Source organism: Diuraphis noxia, unplaced genomic scaffold (assembly GCF_037042655.1).
Source record: "Diuraphis noxia isolate RWA-SAM2 unplaced genomic scaffold, SU_Dnox_SAM2 contig0007, whole genome shotgun sequence".
Classification (NCBI taxonomy): Eukaryota; Metazoa; Arthropoda; class Insecta; order Hemiptera; family Aphididae; genus Diuraphis; species Diuraphis noxia.
The window spans coordinates 1,344,573-1,364,388 of record NW_028301717.1 but is presented as its reverse complement, the minus strand read 5'-3'; the positions used below and the strand labels follow the sequence as shown (position 1 = coordinate 1,364,388).

Below are 19,816 nucleotides of genomic sequence, written 5' to 3'. Positions count from 1 at the left end.
TATACATTTTTCTGAAAATCAAATTTACAAATTGGCTATATTGAATATTTCGAAAAAAAAATCAATTTTTAAGTTTTTTATTTTCAGTATTAAAAAATAAAAAATGTAGCGCAAGTGTCTATGAATTATATTTAAAAGAATTTTTAATGCAGAACGTCATCAAACAAAGAGAGGATCTCAATATAAGCCATCAAATTGGAACAAGCCTAGGCCCAAATCCTGACAATGAAACCAACACCATTGAATTCTGCAAAACAACCAAGTTACTCAAACATCGTATAAATTTCAAGACCAATAAAAAAAAAATTTTTTTTTTAATATTGATTAGAACAAAAGTTATTTCATTTGTCAGAATGTCAGATCTCTGTGGGACACCCTGTATATATATATGGCTGATACTCTCAATCAACAATATATATAATATAATCTTGTTTATCTAATAAAATGTTTTTACAATTTTTTTTTGTTTTATTTTATTTTGAGTAAAATACAGGCCCGGGTCCAGAAACAAAAGAGATACATTTGGATTACAGACTACGCAGCAACACAATAAATATAATGGCTGTGATGAGGCCAGATGTAGTCAATGATGATGTCAAGTTTTTTAAGGATAATTAATAAGGTAAGATATTTAGAAAATGTCCTATAACATAAACTCCACAGTGGCCATCGAATCAGGATTAAGGGGATTTTTCGTGTCTATATTTAAGGTAGAGCGATAATTGAAGCAATATTATGTATTATTGAGGGCCCCACAAGGGGGAGGGGGGGTCAGAAGCCAGAAGGATCCATGTTACAGGGGCTCGGCGTTCATGCAAACAATGTGTATTAAGTATTATAATTTTTTGATTGTACCAGAACTATACATACATATTACATGCATTCAAATATTATACAGTATAAGTTATAACTAAAGAGCGGATTTTTAGGTTCTTAAAAGCTTAAAAAATAATGCTAATATGTTCTAAAAAAACCCTAAAATGTTCTTTAAATATTCCTTAAACTTGTAAATATGCAGATAATATAATTTTTTTCTCCAAAATTGTTCACAAATAATAATAAACGATATAAAAGTAAAAATAAATGTATTATTAATAAATCACTCTTATCACGTCATTAGTTATCAAATATGATAAATATAACAATCGCACTATTTTATTTTTACCTAACAAACTTTTTTTTCTTCAAAATTTTAACTTTTAACATACATTTTTAGTTTGTTCTATGCATAATATTACATATTATGTTTTCAATTTTTAATACCTATAAATGTGTTGATATTTTATTTTTTATTTACACCTACTCCTATATGGTCCATACATAAAACTAATATTTAAGGTATACATATTCATGTCGAAAAATTAATTATTATTTAAGAGGGGCTCTTAGCTTTAGTTCTGTACCAAGGCCAAAAGTAGGATGTGTTGGCCTGTGTATTATATCGGCTTACCGCCGTCGTTGGTCTTAAAATACGATAATTAATTTGTGTGTGATTAAACAAAAGTTGCGTGTACGAGCTACAGGGTCACCCTTGTCAGATCACTAGACAGAAAAACGAATATCGTAATTTTTTGCTCAAAATCCGCTTTACACGAAAATACAGATACAGTAGTTTGACTAGAGTAACTTTTTTTTCTTCTTAGACACAGGAAGACTTTTCCACCATCATGTATTATTTGACTTTTGACAATTCTTGATTGCGTTGCTACTTGCTAAACACAAAAATAATATTAAAAACTAACAACTAGCGAGACAGTTGGACTATACATCCAAACTGTTATCATAATAGCGTTAAGAACTATATGAGGTTTAAAAATCAATGTCTAATAATGCACCTGCGGTAGAATAACTTCCTGTTTCTAACAAAAAAAGTTATTAAAATCAATAAAACGAAAAGTAAGCACTCAAAAAGTCTTCATTTTATCACAAAAAAAAATGTTTTTATCCTTATTGAATCGTTTTATGGAACAGTAGAGTTTTTCCTGCAAGGCATGCTTTTGAACAAAAAGAACATCACACCTTCTTACAAAGGATCTTATACAATATAGGCTATACACCACGCGTAAATACAGTAAAGTTCGCTCTCGGTATAACGAATATCACGTCGTTAGCTTTAATATTATATAGAATTGAACTATTTTCAAATTCGCAAGTGAGAATACTGAATATTATATGTGATTGTAAATTACGTTGGTTTTTTTTTACGATATTTCAAAATTTAAGCGAATTTTAATGACTAGTAATTTTGTAAAATATTAATCTTCAAAAGCACTCCTCAAAACTCCCTCACAAACGAAATATCGTAAAGAAACTGACTTAAAAACCGGATTATATGTATTCTAAACTTTTAGTTTGATAAAATGTCAATTCATTGTATTATTAAAGCAAACAGAATAACAGTTTTATAAGGGTATTATATTGAACATTAAAAATTGTAATATGCGGAGACAACTCACTTGGATGATGAGACGTCCTCTCATAATATTATACCAATTAATAATGTTATACAAAGCGTAAGTCATATTATCAGACGATCCAAAATTTTTGAATGTAATTTTATGGTCTTCAAAAAAATTTCAAAATCCTAATTCGAATATATGCATAATTTAAGCATACAAATAGCATGCTTAAAAAAATTTTAGAAAAATTTTAATCAAATAAAACGCATCTAATAATATTGTAATCGCAGTATAATATAAGCACAAAGGCATTTTTCTGTACCGTGAACAAACCTGGAATACTTAATTTCTATAGTAAATAATTGTACCATAAAGTTGTCTATAAATGTAGGTTAGGAAGTTTACCGAAAACGATCGAAAAACAAATTTGCGAAACCGATGAGATTTCGAGTGCACAATCGCGAAAATATGATTTCGTACAGGACACAACGCTGCGGCCTTGTGGGTCATGTTATAGCAATATAATATTGTATCGAAAGTTAGAATATTATATAAAAATAAACGCGCCGTGGGATTTAAAAACCAACGACTACGCGTCAAACTCGGTTAGGTTAACATAATATAGTATACAGAGCAATGATAATATATAAGTGTGCAGGAAGAAACCGAAATGCATTTCGTATTTATTTTCTTATACCCATCATCCATCGAAATTCGTAACCATCACTCCGCTTTTTGTGAGTACGAGATCACGTATGTATATAGGTACGAGTGAAAAATAGATGATAATATATATATAGGTGAATAACATAATATTCAGCAATTTATCGCATCGATTTCGCGTAGGCCACGACAGCTACTATAATATTCCATCAAAATAAATACAGCGTGAAGTCTATGATGGCCTTCTTGCGCATAATTTTTCGTGTAAAATAATGATAAATCGTCCTCGTTTATTCGTCACGGTAAATAATTCGCGATGTGGGTAAATATTGTGCACCGGTTGTCGGGCGGGTTCTCCTGAATTGATCCCATCAATATCAATCATTATAGGATAAAAAACATATACTCATCATCGGCGAAGTGGGTCAAAATAATAGAAAAATTTTCAGGATAACGATATCACAAAACTATGCAAAGCGTTCACAGTTTTATTCGTCGATTCCTGTCGGGACCTGTTGATAAACGTACTTACTTACATGCAGCCTACAATAATATCTGCTGAGATGTGCATAAATTATAGGTACCTTCTTCTTAAGGGATCTACAATATTAATCTCTAAGACTTTTTTCCCGTCAATCCAACATTGCGCCACACACGTCTCTCTGAGTGTCCATTTTCATCTTCCTTTGGTCTTCTTCGACTAAATCAATTAATCTTTTCCTAGGTATTCTACGAGGACTCGTTCCAAGTGGTTTCCACTCTATTACTAGATTTAACTTTGTCGTTCTCCTCTGAAGTCCTCAATTTGTCCAGGCCATTGAAGCCTTTGTCCTTGAATGAAACCACATCAACCATATCGTAATACAGCTTTTCTTACCTATTATATCCTCTCTTATAATGATCTGTTGCTTCATTATCATAGGCATGTTTTTTGCCACGTCATATGTTTTTAAACATCCTAAATCTTCTTTAAGTTTGTTTGGACCACGCTTTGTTACCGTATGTTAAGGTTGGTCTTATTATTGCGATGCATGATTTGGCAAACGCAAAAAACGCTTTTTCAGCCTAATTTATACACGGATACTTATATCCTTTTGATCCAATAATTGTTCATACTTAAGCCGGAATCAAAGCTACGTCGTTTGTAGTGCCGTGCGTGGGCGTGGTATAACTATGGTTATAACTGAGGTGACCATTATGGTTAAAAATTCGAGCTTTTTTTTTTATTTAGAAGAATATATTATTTAAAATCTATTTTTACAATAATCAGTAAGTATGATGACAAAATTTTATTTATATGACATTAAGAATATTAGAAAAGGAAGGTCCTCAGTAGTGCCACCTGACAAGAAACATTAAGTTAGTTATTTGGTATAGTTTTAATTGTTTTTTTTTTTTTTTTTTAATGCTTTGAGCATGTCTCGGGGCCACAGACTTTTTAGTCTTTTGGGAGCGTGTGTTGCAGAGGATAATTTTTGGATTAAAGGATTGTAATGAGTGTGGAGTTTGGAAAAGAATTTGGTATAATGGGATTTGGCCAAATCGTTAAGGGTAGGTAGATTTAAATCTTTGTCGAGATTTTTATTTGTTACGTACCAGGGGGCGGAGGTTATTAGGCGTAGACATATTGATTGAAAAGCTTGTAGAGTTCTGGATGTTGGAAGGCTTTGAAGACCCCTATAGCTGAATGCCATAGAGCTAGACCGGGCGGATTATCGCTTTATATATTGTCACCTTGTTTGTTAGGGATAGTTTAGATTTTAAAAGGGGTCTAAGGAAAAATTCGAGCTACAGTCAATTCTTGGTACATTTGGTTGCAACTTGATTATTACACGACAGCAAAAAAGTAACGTCCAATCACAATCCTATTTAATCGACACACGATATGACAGTAGTGAACTACGTCCTTATAGAATTGTGCTTAGGTATTTAAAGTCTTCGAAATGTTCGTACAATAACTGTTCCAAATCTTTGGGGGTCTTCATCACTTCCAATCAATTCCATTATTTCGGTACCTATTATCGTCATTAATCTGAAGACCTATTTTATTCGCCTCATTACCTATAGAAGTTTGATGGTTGCGGCGTCTAATGACTCGCCTAGGATATTTAAACCTAATTTTACCTGTTTATATACAATCGATTAAATCTGTCAGGGTAAATTGAGCCCGAGATAAGTTTGGTACATTTTGAAAGCGGTAAATTGAGTCCCGGGAAAAACAGGTACCTAGTAAGTAAGTTGAGTCCTGGGAAAAAATTGTTAGTAAGTAAATATTTTGACTTATGCTAAGCTATTTGTAAAAGGATGCAATATTTAGATTTATATTGATTAAAAATATTAAAAATATAAATTAATAAAAATAATAAAAAATAATAAATTAATGTCATTATTATTATACATTACATTATATTTCAGTATCAACATCTTTATGTCTCTTAAAAAAACACTTCCATGTATTTTTACAGCAGGTCCATCTCTGTACGTCATTATTAAACATTTTATGAAACCTAAACTTAAACCGTATTTTATAATTACAGTTTTGTTTTTTTCACTAATCATTACTTCCATTTTACAAAATTTAAAAGAAACACTCAAACACGTTACTATTACTACAAACACGATACCTAGTTATCGTTGGGGAAAAAAAATAATTGTATAATTAATAAAAATGCATGTTGCTATTTTCAAAATCATATACATGCAGTCAATGAATGTCCACAAATAAAAATTTTATAGTGCATATTTTTAAATTTTAAACGCATATAAATCGTTTTCCCCTGCGAGGACTCAAATTACCTAATATCTTATTTTTTCCGGGACTCAACTTATCTACTACCTATTTTTCCTCGGGACTCAATTTACCGAGTTAGGGTATTTTGGAACTCAATTTACCAACCCCGAAATCTGTCAACATCACTCGTTGGTGTGTATGTAATAATGTCTATTGAACAATGAATTAATGATCATCAACGGTCACGTGTTTTCAATCATGGCACAAAACGGCAAACTAAAGTACCTTCATAATCATATCTTTGAAAAACGTCGGTGCAGTCTGAAATATATATAACGACAAGTGCCTTAACGGGTCACCTCATAATAATACGACGCTATAAAGAAATAACGACGGATGAAAGAAGGAAAAATACGACGATTACAAAAGTGTGTGCAGTCACTGAGGTAATAAAACGCCGGGCTACCTCTACGCGAGTACAACTGCACAACAATATAAATGTATTATATTACTGCGGCACCGACAATGTAGGTATGAGCGTGCACAGTTTTCCGTTCGTTAAAAAAAGAAAAACCGAATTCCCCTTTTGCGTATAATATTAATAAGGTTAAGATGCGTACACGGCACACATGAAGAATTTGCAAGTGTGTAATGTCAGCCGCTAACAATTTGAGTTCTATATAGCAGCTGACGGCGTGGGTCGTCGAGGTTTGGCAATCAGGCGATGAATATTTAATTGGCTTAATTAATCGTTTTATATTTATTCATAAGAATCATAAAAAAAATACACTACGCGAAGATAATTATTGTACCAAAAATTCTAAAATGCACACTGAAACACCAACATTGCTGAATGCCAAATACGAGAATGATCTTAAAACTAATATACTATTACATACACGTAATCATCCAAGTAATCGTCGTGTTTCCTGAAAATACAATAACGTTTTCCGCAAAAATTCTTATTTTTATCGTGGTGATTTTTTTTTCTATCACTTTTAACGCTTTACATTTTTTTTTCATGATTATCTTCTAAGTTTTTACTTTTTTAACGGATGTATAATTATTATTCATTTTATAAACTAACGTCAATATTGGTGTGTGACATTACACTTTTAGTATATTTTAAATTTTGTATTCCAATGCTGACTTTTTCACAGAATTTTTATATACACTAATTGAATTTCGGACTGGTATAGTTAATTAGTTATACATATACAGAAGTATGTACAGTTTTAATGAACGGAATGGAGTGGATAAGAGTAGGTACCTACCACTCGAGATGTATTTATACACTATATCCACTTCATCGGATATATTATAAATATCATAATATGACTATAATTTACTAAATGTTTAAAATTTGACTTGTATATAAAATATATATTATGATGATATATTAAATATATATATATATATATATATATATCAAAATTATCAAAATTAAAGAAAAAAAATCGTTTTGGATTACGGTACTTAAAAAATATGTATGTATTGTCAGTCGAATCGATGACTATACAAAAGACGCGTAGTAAAAAAGATAATTACTTTTCATTGAAAAAAAAAACATTTTCGAGAAGATGAGTCGTGTTTACTATAAAATAGAATCGTTCTGTGTATAATAAGTACACTGTATATAGAACCTATTCAGTTTTACAACGAAATCTCTCTGTACACACGCAACAGCAGTATTAGGTACTACTATATAGTTTGCGAGCATATACCTAAGAAAACAAATGTGCAATACTGTACCTATTATGCACATATTTTTCGAATTCATCGTGAAAATCGCTCAAATTTATATCATGATCAGCAAGTATATTATCGTTATTATGTTGCCTACACGGCGACCATAAATTCGAAATAAAATAAAAAATACTATAATAATATTTAAAAACTCGAATAAAATTCGACAATAACCTAACGGGTTAACTTAATACGAATAGACAACCGAGGCTTACCAGAGGATGTGTAACCTGCGGCCGTCCCGGTCATCTGTTCGGGCGGTGGAGATGATCCTTGTTTCCAGTTCGCGTGCAACAGGTCCGTGGACTTTAGGTTTGGCACGTCGAAATCCGGAAACTGGACGTGTTTCCTGGAACCTCTGCGAGAACTTCCGCCGCCGGCCGTCAATACCACTGAACCTGTGGTCGCGGTCACTGTGGTCTTCGTGGGACTCTGCGTTGGCGACGCCGGAAGTGTGGCCGGGCGCCTCGAACTCAGGCAACTGGTGCCCGTCGGCTGACACGTGTACCTCACCGGCGATATCTATTATAAACGTAGCGCACACATCAAACTTATTATTTCCGAGTCAATAAAACTATAATTCTGAACAGGCAGAGTAGTTAGAAATATGTGGTAGGTTGTAATAATCTACTATAACTATGCAATTTAAAAAAAAATCAAACTTAAAATAATTAATAAAATTCTAAAAACGATCTGCACATCTTAACTTGTCATAACACAGACCTTAGTGATTTACAACGGCGTGATTGCGCGTGCACAACTGCAGTTTTAAATTTACTTTTCTGATATACACCTATAAGTACCTATTACCTATAACTATCTCCTTTTCTTTCTGCACTATTAATAACGAAGTAAAGCTTTTAACGACGAATTACTCATAATTAACGTCACGTGGTGTATAAATACTCATAATACAATTAAAACTATGTTATCAAGTGAGATACCTATATATCATATAACTATAACTCAGACGGAATGGTGCGAATTATTTTATTTTAACAAACCTAGACATTTAACAGTCGGCACCCAACAACCATCATTGATCTTTATGAGGAGAGGAGTGGGCTGGTGCCTCTCTGCACCAGTGGATTTGCTCCACTGCTCGAAAGACTAATATATAGTTGGGAATGTAATGCTACAAAAAGTTCAACAAAAAAAGGGTCGATAATTACGTTCTAAAAGTTCTAAATTATGTACTAAATTATTTATACTTTTGATGGTTTCAAAAAACCGATTATACATAGATTTAAAAAGTATATTTGGAAATTAGAAAATGTTCTTAAGAGGACGTTACACCCGCATGTGTTGTCTCTATCTTACAAGTGCGTAACATTGCAAAAATTGTTTGGCGCGGGAAAGAACCGAGAAAGCTTCAGTTATAACTAAGGAACGAAATTTTCACCACATGAAAAGGAGAATTTTGTCTGTGCAATAACGTTTTTATTTTTTCGGTATCAGAACTAAAAACAAAGTTATTCATGCTTAAAAAACACAAAATTAATGTATTATGAAACAATAAGAATTTTTTTTTGAATAAGTGATATCGAAAAAATAAAAACGATATTGCACAGACAGAATTCTCCTTTTTATGTGGTGAATATTTTGTTTCTCAGTAATAACTGTAGTTTTCTCGGTTCTTTCCCGCGCGAAACAGTTTTTGCAATATTATGCACTTGTAAGACGGAGACAACACATGCGGGTGTTACGTCCTCTTAACAGTAATAACTATACGCGTCGTGTATACTGTGGTGAACGAGATATAATGAATTAATTATAATTTAGTTTCAACTTTCGAATGATTATCACGTCGAAGTTCGATTATTAAATATAAATTTAAATAATATAATTTAAATTTTCTATTGCTTCATATTTTGCAGCTTTTATTGCACGTTGAAACCTATACGGCTATATCTATAAGAGAATATTCACTAGAATTTACGAACTTAAAACGTCGTATAAAAATCTTGAAATAAAATAAAATATATCGAATCTCTATATAAAATGTATTTAACCGCAGAGTTAATCATAATGCGCGTGGGTTCGATATCTGTGTACACATGCGAAATTATGTGTACCTATAATATATATATATACTCTGGGAAATATACACTGGCTCACAGCAATTACTCACTTTCCGAACGAAAAACGTGCCTTTTCTCGACGCACAATTATTATAATGTAGAATATAGGTATAAAAGTTTACTGCAGTGACCCGTTAAAGAGAAACGCTGTTTCAATACCAATCGTTTTTCTGAATAAACAACTAACTTGCCGCAAACCTAGCTACATTGGCATGTTTGCTTATACAAATGTATTTTGTACGAGCACACAACGAAACAGATTATTATTAATACACCAAAGTTCAAATACAAAATAATATAATAGCGAAAGTTTAAATAAAACCTAACTCGATATTTATTATGGTTCGTATGTTATGAAAAAAAAAACCCCTATTTAATTATAATAAAATTGTTCTTATTAGGTATTCGAAATGCATTTTATTTGTGGAAAAAATAACATTATCTTATGGTTTTCAAAGTATAAAAATCCCTATATCTCTTTATTTGTAGTTTTAGATAGATTGAGTGCTTATATATACTTTCTGTTCTGGATAAGTTTTAAGTGAATGTATGTGTTCATATTGGTAAATGACGTTATTAAAATTTTCCACAGCGAATTCAAAAATGTAAACCATTACCATCTAAATAAAATCGTATCAGATTGGAATAAATTCATGTTGAATCATAAATACTGCCACAATAATAATTGTGATAAAATAAAAACAACGCACTATTAATAAATAATAACTATTGGGATTAATACGAATGATTATAATTTAAATAATACTGTAACGAGTTATTAATATGATGCTAAGAACTTACGCATACCGAATACAAAGCATTTAATAAAATACAATATTTGAATTTTTATTTTTATGGTGGGTTTATATCTCAAAGGATCTCTGAATTTGTATAAGACTTACGACAATTCAACAATATATAGGTGATTTCAATTTATATTGGAAATTAAACCAAAGAACATTATCTTTGTTATGTGAAGTGAAATCCCCATAAAAATTACACTTTATTACATTACCACGATTTGTATAATGTTGTTCGCTCAAACACTAAAATAAATGTAAATCATGGCGCAATAAAATACATTAAATTAGAAAATAAATGCAGTGGCATGTATATATAGGTATGAATTATTCATGGCAATAAATACATTTTAACCGATACCACACATAGCTCTGGTTCTTGTTTACACCTTTTGTATTTGACACAATTTTTACAACATAATAATATATATCAAAAACTTAATGTACCTAAATTTAAAATTTTATAATTTATTGAAATTTGGGACTTATATTCATTCGACCTTCGGTATACTATTATGAACAATAATTATGCGTTAAAAAATATTCAACTTTGTGCGGAATGATATGTTTTGAAGGGGATAAAGTTTCGCCATAATATTCGTTCGAAACGTATTCAAACCATATACGCGTGAACGATATTATATATATGTGTACAGTGTACAAGTGTACAACTATAATCTATACAAAATTATATTTAATTCACTATTAAGTTTTATTTTAATGTACCAAATATTTAATTTTAGAAGTAATTAAAAACTTTTAGAGTTAATAATATATGCTTTGAATATTTACCTTCAAGGTTTGTTCGAAACGCGCAGTACCTCTACCCGCCATAAGCTCTTGATATTGCGATATCACGCAGAGTACCGCGTACAGCTATAAAATACAAAATTATAATATTATTGTAAACGATATAATATTACCTGCGACTTAATATTAAAATATTATTGCCATTGGAGAAAACCGGCAGAAGACAAAAGCGCTAAAATCCCTGGCGGGTACCTTATTGACAAATATATTCTATGATCATGATAGAGCGTCAGAGATTTTAATATTACAACTTAATAAATTATATTATTACTTAAAATTTTTGGTATGTAGGTTTTTTGTAAGATTACGCATTATGCGTAAGTTATAATGAAAACTATAATATTACAAAAACGGTTACAAACAAAGGCGTTTTATTTAATAAGCAAAAATATAGTTATTTGAAATAAATGCTACCTGCAGTGATTATTACATTTTAGAGATGTACCTACATATTATTTCTTATAAATATCTTTCAGAAATTTATGGGCTTGAATTCTGGAAAAGGATATTAGATATACGAACCATAAAATATGCAGCTGAGTCATCGGAATTTAAAAGACCAATCTTATGTTGCTCATTGCTTAGTTTATACATTTATATAGTACCTAATTGATGAATTATTTGGAAATTGCAAAAACATATTTATTTTTGAATTCTTTTCCTTCTAGTTCAAAACTAAAGACACCTCATGAGGGCATAATTTTACAACAGATGAAATATAAGTAGATTAGAATATTTGAAAAACGTTAGGTCAAAAAATTTACCAGTTTAAATTGAAAATTTGTATTTTAAAAACTAAGTATGGCCTTACCTATCATCTTATCATCATCACGATTAAAATTGCGCTTGATATCGATTATTGACGATTTTAAAAATATAAAATATAGGTAGTTAAAAAATGAACCTTATTATTATTATATACACTATTGATATTGGTACAAATTATATTTATTTTGGCGGTTTTGGTTTTTATTTGGAATACATTTTTATGTTCGCGGTAATATATTTTACTGATTTTGATAAAATTACATTTTTACACCTTTGTTGTTTATGTAAGAGAGAAAACTGTAAATGGTTTAAAACAGGGATTCCAAAACTTATATGAACACTGTACCGCTTTTTACCAATACATTTTTTGGGTACTCCCTTATTCTTAGTTACTAAACTAAAATATATATATATATATATATATATATATAAAAACTTTAAAGGCACATACATTTTAAACTTTAACCGTACGAGTACGCCCCTTAAAGGGTAGAAGACGATTGCGTATGTTTGTAGATGAGTTAAAAGTACCTTTCAGAAAAAAAAAATAAACACGATTGCATATGAAATTGTATGAAACGTTGTCAAATTTACCATATTTCATCGTATATAAAATAAATAATAATATAATATAATATGTAATAATAATATAATAAATATGGAATACATTTACAGTTCTATAATAATACATAAAAAAAAAAAATAAAAAATAATGAGATTAACTTAATAATATAAAGTAATTAATAAATAAATAAATTGTCAATTATTATTTTAATAAAATTAAATAAATAAATAAATAAATTAAAAATTATGTGAAAAAAGGACGTTGCATCAACGTAATCGTTCTATTTACTTAATCTATACATTTACAACTTACTTGATAATTCGATTGGCAAAAAAATATAATTTCATAAAATAAGACCGATTTTAATTCAGAAACAGTTAAAAATCCAAACAAGTCTCAAAAATCCAAAAAAAGCACTAAAAATTAAAAAAATCATTTTTATTTCGTTCATAAACAATCCAACGTTAATAATGTCTTTTCTATTTTTTTATTACAATATTATCCAAATTAAAAAAGAAAAAACAAGTACCTATATTTTAATTTATATTTAATATACTTTTTTTAAGTTAAAATTTTATTTTGAGGGCTTTGAGCTCAGCTTAATCAATGGTTAAATATTAAATGACTATATAATATATTATATATTTCATAAAATGTTATTTTACAATATTAATTAATATAAAATAAGTATTTCTACTCAAATTTTAAAAATTACAAATAAATTTCAACGGGCCCACCGGCCCTTAAAGTATTCGGGCCCCTGTACTCAAGGTCCATCAGACCCCCTTGTGGGGGCTCTTTATACCGGTATGAAAATTGGGAACAACGCTTAAAACTTCGTACGCAATCGTGTAGTTAAAAAACAGGTAAAATCGTACGGAATCGTGTTGTTTAAAAAGGTATCGCCGATAACGAACGTATGCAATCGTGTTTTACCCCCCTGCTTATAATGTCGAGTACTCCCACGTGGGGACGCGTACCATAGTTTGAGAATCCCTAGCATAAATTGTTTAAAATATTACAATTATGCATATTATACGCAGTGCTGTAGTGGAGGGTCCGAGGGTATACGGTGGTATACGACGTATACTTTCTGGTTATTTCTAATAAACTGACCGTATATACCTTCTGAATTTCTGATTAAGGTCGTATACTCTCTGCTGTAGTGAAATTATTACCAAATAATATAAAGATAAAAGTCATTAGATTATTATTAATATTTTTGATAGAAAAACTAAGAATATTAAGAGTCACTTATAAGATAGACAATTTGTATAAAACTTAATTTATATATATGTATATAATTAAATATATATATTGGGCGATTGACGGCAATAATGCACTGTAGAATATTTTTCAATAAATTTATTTAGAAAAAAATGTTTAGTTTTAATTAATTTGCACAATTAATGTATGTGTGTTGTGTTATACCAAAGTGATACCTAATGATAGTATAAATGTTTAATATTATAACTCATATACTGATTATACGACACCCCGGAGGTCATATGCATCAGGAATTAGTACGTATATATATAGGCACTATTATTATAGAATTGTATTAGTCTATTATTATTGTTTAATACCGCGATAATGATGAATAGTGGCTTGGTGAGGCACGGTCGTACGCTCAATCTGCGGAAACGCACTGAGCGTACGTACCAGCCGCAGTTGCTAGCTCCCGGATGGGTGACCACCCGGGATCTTTAGCAACATATCCTTGCCACACATACACAAACACACGTGTTACAACCCTACCCACATAAAAACCTACAAACAAATATACAAAAATAACCTCAACCGTACCAACCCACACCCAATGGTCTGTTTCCGCGGGTTCCCCTTAATAAAAAAAATAAAAAATAAAAATGATGAATAAATGATAAATGATGTATTTAATGTCTTCTTATATATATATATATATCGATAAATCACTACGATGTTCGATCATACGGTAATCTACAAAACTACAATACTTAACCGATTTTGTAAAAATATCAAATCATTCTTGGAGACAGGTATTAAGAAAATACTGAGAGAAGTTCAAATCATGCCCCATTTTTATCAAGTGTTACCCACACTCAATCCACTGCGGACGAGTGTCAATTGCGGTCGAGTAAGTTCACAAATCGCTGAGGTATATCCCGGCGCAAATTTGCCCGTGAACTGAGGCGGTAAAGCACGGGCGATTCCATTTTATTTTTTTGGGAACACGATTCCGTTCGTTTTTAATCAAACAATGGCTTGTCGAAATGACCTAAATAACAATACGATTACGTATACGACTGTCGGTGCAATGTTGTCGTTTATTATTGTCGCAATTCGCTGTTAAAAAAAATAGCTGACGAACTTGAAAAAGTCAGTTAAAAATTACCATAAATTATATTTATATATTTATAATATAATATGTATAAAATTTTATAAAACAATTATAATTGGATACCTAAATCAATAAAATAGATTTGGCCGTCCGGATTTTTATACACACACAGTTAAAAATCGTGCAAGTAAACAATGACTGCGTTGTTTTTCGTCGGGAAAATCCGATCGTCTTTTCGGACTCTAATTTATAGTTATATATATATTGTGTACGCAAAACGTATGTAAAACGCTTCATCTAAGTCAAATAATAGTCAAATACCTATACATAATCTGCATAATCATATGGAAATCTGGCAACATTGCACTAAAATCTTGGGTACAAAACATACGGGACCGTGTGTTTATTAAAATGAGCACAATCCAGTTCGCTGATAAGGACAGTACCGAATCGTGTTCTATACACAAACTGCAGAAGTACACTAAAACCGAATTATCGCGAATTCGTATATAGCAAAGAATGATAAGAATCCCTTTGCAAAGAATAGCTAAAATGCATTTCGGTTCCTTCGAAATGTTAATAACTGACTCAACAATTATTGGAAGTCATATATAAAGATAGATTAGATGAGACTTTCAGGATTTGTATACATTATATTTATTTTTCAACTCTTATAGGTAACTATATATATATATATATATATATATATATATATATATATATATTATATAAAAGGGTAGTCCACGCTTGGTTTAATTTTTTTTTTTACAAATATATTCATGGAAAATACAGATCTTTGGCCAGGACAGCGAGTACAGCTATAGAAATATATTATAAATTATGATAGGCTGCAGCAGGTAAAGTAACCTGTGCTAGACTTTTGCGTAAAAAACGAACATTTTAAGAATAAAATTAAAATGAAAGTTAAAATAGATCTTCTACAAAGTATGCACATATAATATTATATACTAACAGCTCCGATCCTTTAATATTTTTATTTTTTTTTCAGTTGATCGAGTAGGATATTACCTACACGACGATTGGAAGACAGACTACCATCGCTGCAGATAATTCTATTATACGTGAAAATATGCATCGCAACTGAATTATTATACTGCAGTAAGTATATAGGTACTACATAATAATATATATATATATATATATGTATACGCTAACCCACGGTTAACGCTAATTATATTTTATGCATAATTTAATTTTTACTGTTTTGAGGGTTTACCGCTTATTAGATGCGCTTAAATTGTACCATATTATATAAATATATGTGTGGGGGGGGGGGTGTTTTGGTGAAGACAGCTCTGCATATTCTCTGCAGCGAGTGGAAGTGATTAAATATAATACACAAAGGGTGCTGTGTACTGCGAAGTAATTTCCATCTATCGGTGGGTCGGTGGCGTGGGTCGAAGCAAAGACGCACTCGGCGAATCATTGCGATTGTGTGAGAGTGCGCGGGTGTGTGTGTGTGTGTGTGTGCGCGCGCGCGCTAGACACCGTTTTGAGAAACTCAACGTTCGCCACCGTTACAGTTTTATAAGCAATTATTTTTAAATTCTAAGCAGAGCGGAAAGCTATATTGGTTTATAATAATAATATTTTATCACAATGATTTTTTATCTTTTAGAATAAACTCTTCCGAGTGGAAAACATATGCCCCAACAATTTCGTGTGCAATAATAATGATAACAATATATAATTAGATCGATAATATTATTATGCTTTGGTCACGTATACAATAGTTTCAGTGATAAAAATAAAATAAATTATATAAGTAGAAACAGCTTCACCCAGAAACACGGTTCAGCGAACAATTTTAAGGATTATATGTAGGAAATATTGATGTTTTTTGTGTAAGTGCGCCTATTTTTAATGGAGGATGATAACAAAAAACTTTCAAAATTTATGGCCACAAAGTTGTATAGCTCTCACCTTCCTAGCCAAAACAATAACAACAGAATATACCTACATTATTAAATCTCAAAAAATATAAAATTTTACTTAATGTTTCATAATATTTTAACAACTCTCATTTGTAAAAGCTAGTACACAATTTTTTTTCTAATTTAGAATCATATGACACATCTAAAACGTATTTGGGATGAACAACTGCAACTATTACGTATACTTACAACATAATATGCCATATGATGGATGGTTAAAAAGTTGATCTACAGACATGGTTCAAAAAATGATGGTAAATTATAGGAAATATAATAATATGTCACGTCATAATGTCCTAGCAGTATAGGCGTTGACACACGGTGGTATGATGTTTAACAATCTGCAGTTTTGGATCTAGGGGGAGGGGGTGGTGAAACGGGACACTCTTCATTATTTAAAAAGTTCAACATCAAAAATTCATTTTTTTTTTTTTTGGATTATAACAAATTGGACATCTTAAAAGGGATCTGCACTCCTCCCCTCGGCAAGATTGTCTGGTTGTGATATTACGCGTCTTTATAATATACTGCTGATGACACTATCAACTGCGAACAAATAGTATATCTCAGTGGCTGTAAAATCGGTGACGGTCGAGGGTAGATAGATGAATAACCCCCATGACATTTTTAAAAATATGCCACGTCCATTTCATGACAAAATCATTTGATCACCACTGCTGCTCTACCTTTATTAACTTAGATTTAAGAGGACGTGATACCCGCATGTGTTGTCTCCGTCTTACAAATGTGTAAAATAGGTTAGAGTAACACTCGGCTGATCACGTTTAGCTCAGTTAGTTTAAATATTAAAGAGAATTAACCTGTTTAAAAATTTAAAGGTTGGAGTATTATTTAGATGGCCTCGTAGGATTTTTACAATATTTTAATTTTGAAGTGAGTTATAATAGTATTTTAAAATGTACAAAAATTTAAATAATTTACAATTTTAAGATGCTTACAACAATCGCTTCAAAATTTAAATATAGTAAAATGCCTATGAAGTTGTCTAAATAATACTTTTATCTTTAAATTTTAAGAGAAGACAATTACCCTAAACTTTAAGTTAACAGAGCTAAACGTGACCTGCTGAGCGTAGAATTTGGTATGTTACACGCCTGTAAGACGGAAACAACACATGCGGGTATCACGTCCTCTTAAGAGAAGATATTATTAGCTATATACGTACACAATAGCTTACAAAACTACAGACAATCAAATACGTGTGTAAAACTGACAATCTATAATAATATGTGGGGTGATTTTCGTACGGTTTTAATCATTTTCGACGCACAAATGCGGCGGTAATACAATTTTAACCGATATACCTATCTACACACGGCAGTAGATATTTTAATGTTGATCGTTTATTTACGACTGCGAGGAAAATCGCCACCTGCGTACTATATATTTTATGTACATGTCCTACACCTACCGCGATATAATATGTAATATTATTATATTATGATGTAGGTAGCGGTCGAATATAGATACGACCTTTCTGTCTTTTTTTATGATGCAATTATATAATTTCCGATTGAATATCATAAAGTACGGAACAATAACAGTTTCTCGAGACCGTTGCAAACGTACAGAAGAATTAATTAAATGTATTCGATTCGGTATTGTAACGCCATCGCTGGCGCCGATGGTACATAAAATCAAATAATTTTACCTGTTGTTTATTACACACCTACATAGTAGATTTAGATTTCATTAAGTATATTATAACATTATGTCCAATACGTAAAATATAAGCCGTAAAATGTTTAGAGCATATACGGTTTTGTAAGAAACATGCCACGAGTCACGACAGAATGAATTTTTTTTTTGTATGGGAACCCGCGGCAACATAGGCTATTGGGTGTGGGGTGGTACGGTAGGGGTTATTTTTGTATTTGTTCGTAGGTTTTTAAGTGGGTAGGGTTGTAACGCGTGTTTATGTATGTGTGGCAAGGATATGTTGCTAAAAATCCCGGGTGGTCACCCATCCGGGAGCTAGCAACTGCGGCCGGTACGTACGCTCAATGCGTTTCCGCAGATTGAGCGTACGACCGCACTTCACCAAGCCACAATGAATTTTTTGTTCATCATCTATTTATGCATTTGGGTAGTAATAAATATTCTTTGACATAATTTAACTTATAAAAACGAATCTTTTTGATGAAACTTCAACAATTTAACAATATGTTTGTGAGTTAAGTTTTTCGAGCAGATATAATTTTAACTTCAGTAAATAATTAAAAGGTCCTATAATACTCATTCGCCATAGAAGTTAGTTAATACTTAATTGGTAAACTAATTTATACTATTTACACTATTCATAGTATATTAAGGAATATCTATATCATGTCAATCAGACATCCACCTACCCACCAACAATCTAAAAAGGTTCTAGGTATCTAGGATATTTACCTCACACATCATTGTAGGCACGTGTTTAGCGTTACTGAATTTATACGAATGACGAAAATTTATTGATTGATCTACAGGCGCAATATATTATACCTATCGAATGTTCGAAAAACAGTGGTGACATATTTTTCACGAGTCTTAACACACTACATTACCTAGTAAAGTAGATACCTTATAACGTTCGAAATTATACCGACGTAAACACACACACCAGGGTCGTCAATTCGTATCATAAATAATATATCTATTCTAGTGGGTATATGATGTTCCCTCCTTTGGTTGGTGATACCGCGACACCGCCGTGCTGCAAGCCCTCTCCCACTGCCGCGATCTCGAATAATAATAACCGACGCGAGAACAATTATATAACTTAATAATATGAATATTAGCCAGTGTTTTTTTTTTGTCTTTTTTTGTCACCGTACTCGAAGCACGTACACGGAACCAGCTCCGCGTGCAAAATATATTTTATTTGGATATCGTTCCAAAGAACGATATGGAGTAAAACCTCAACACATCTCCGGTGCACCTGTGTGCAGGGTCGCCGAAGACGTGGGTCGGAGTAC

At 31.4% G+C, this 19,816-nt stretch overlaps 1 protein-coding gene across 1 annotated transcript in view; it reads right to left on the bottom strand.

The window, feature by feature from the left end:
• The window catches only part of LOC149054365 (uncharacterized), a 208,630-nt gene that overhangs the window by 3,393 nt on the left and 185,421 nt on the right, over positions 1-19,816 (bottom strand). Inside the window, exons 7-8 of the mRNA XM_089230331.1 lie at positions 11,213-11,296; positions 7,755-8,061 (exon numbers count right to left, since the gene is read on the bottom strand). Coding sequence (XP_089086457.1) covers positions 7,755-8,061; positions 11,213-11,296 — 391 coding nt within the window. The remainder of the gene's footprint in view (positions 1-7,754; positions 8,062-11,212; positions 11,297-19,816) is intronic.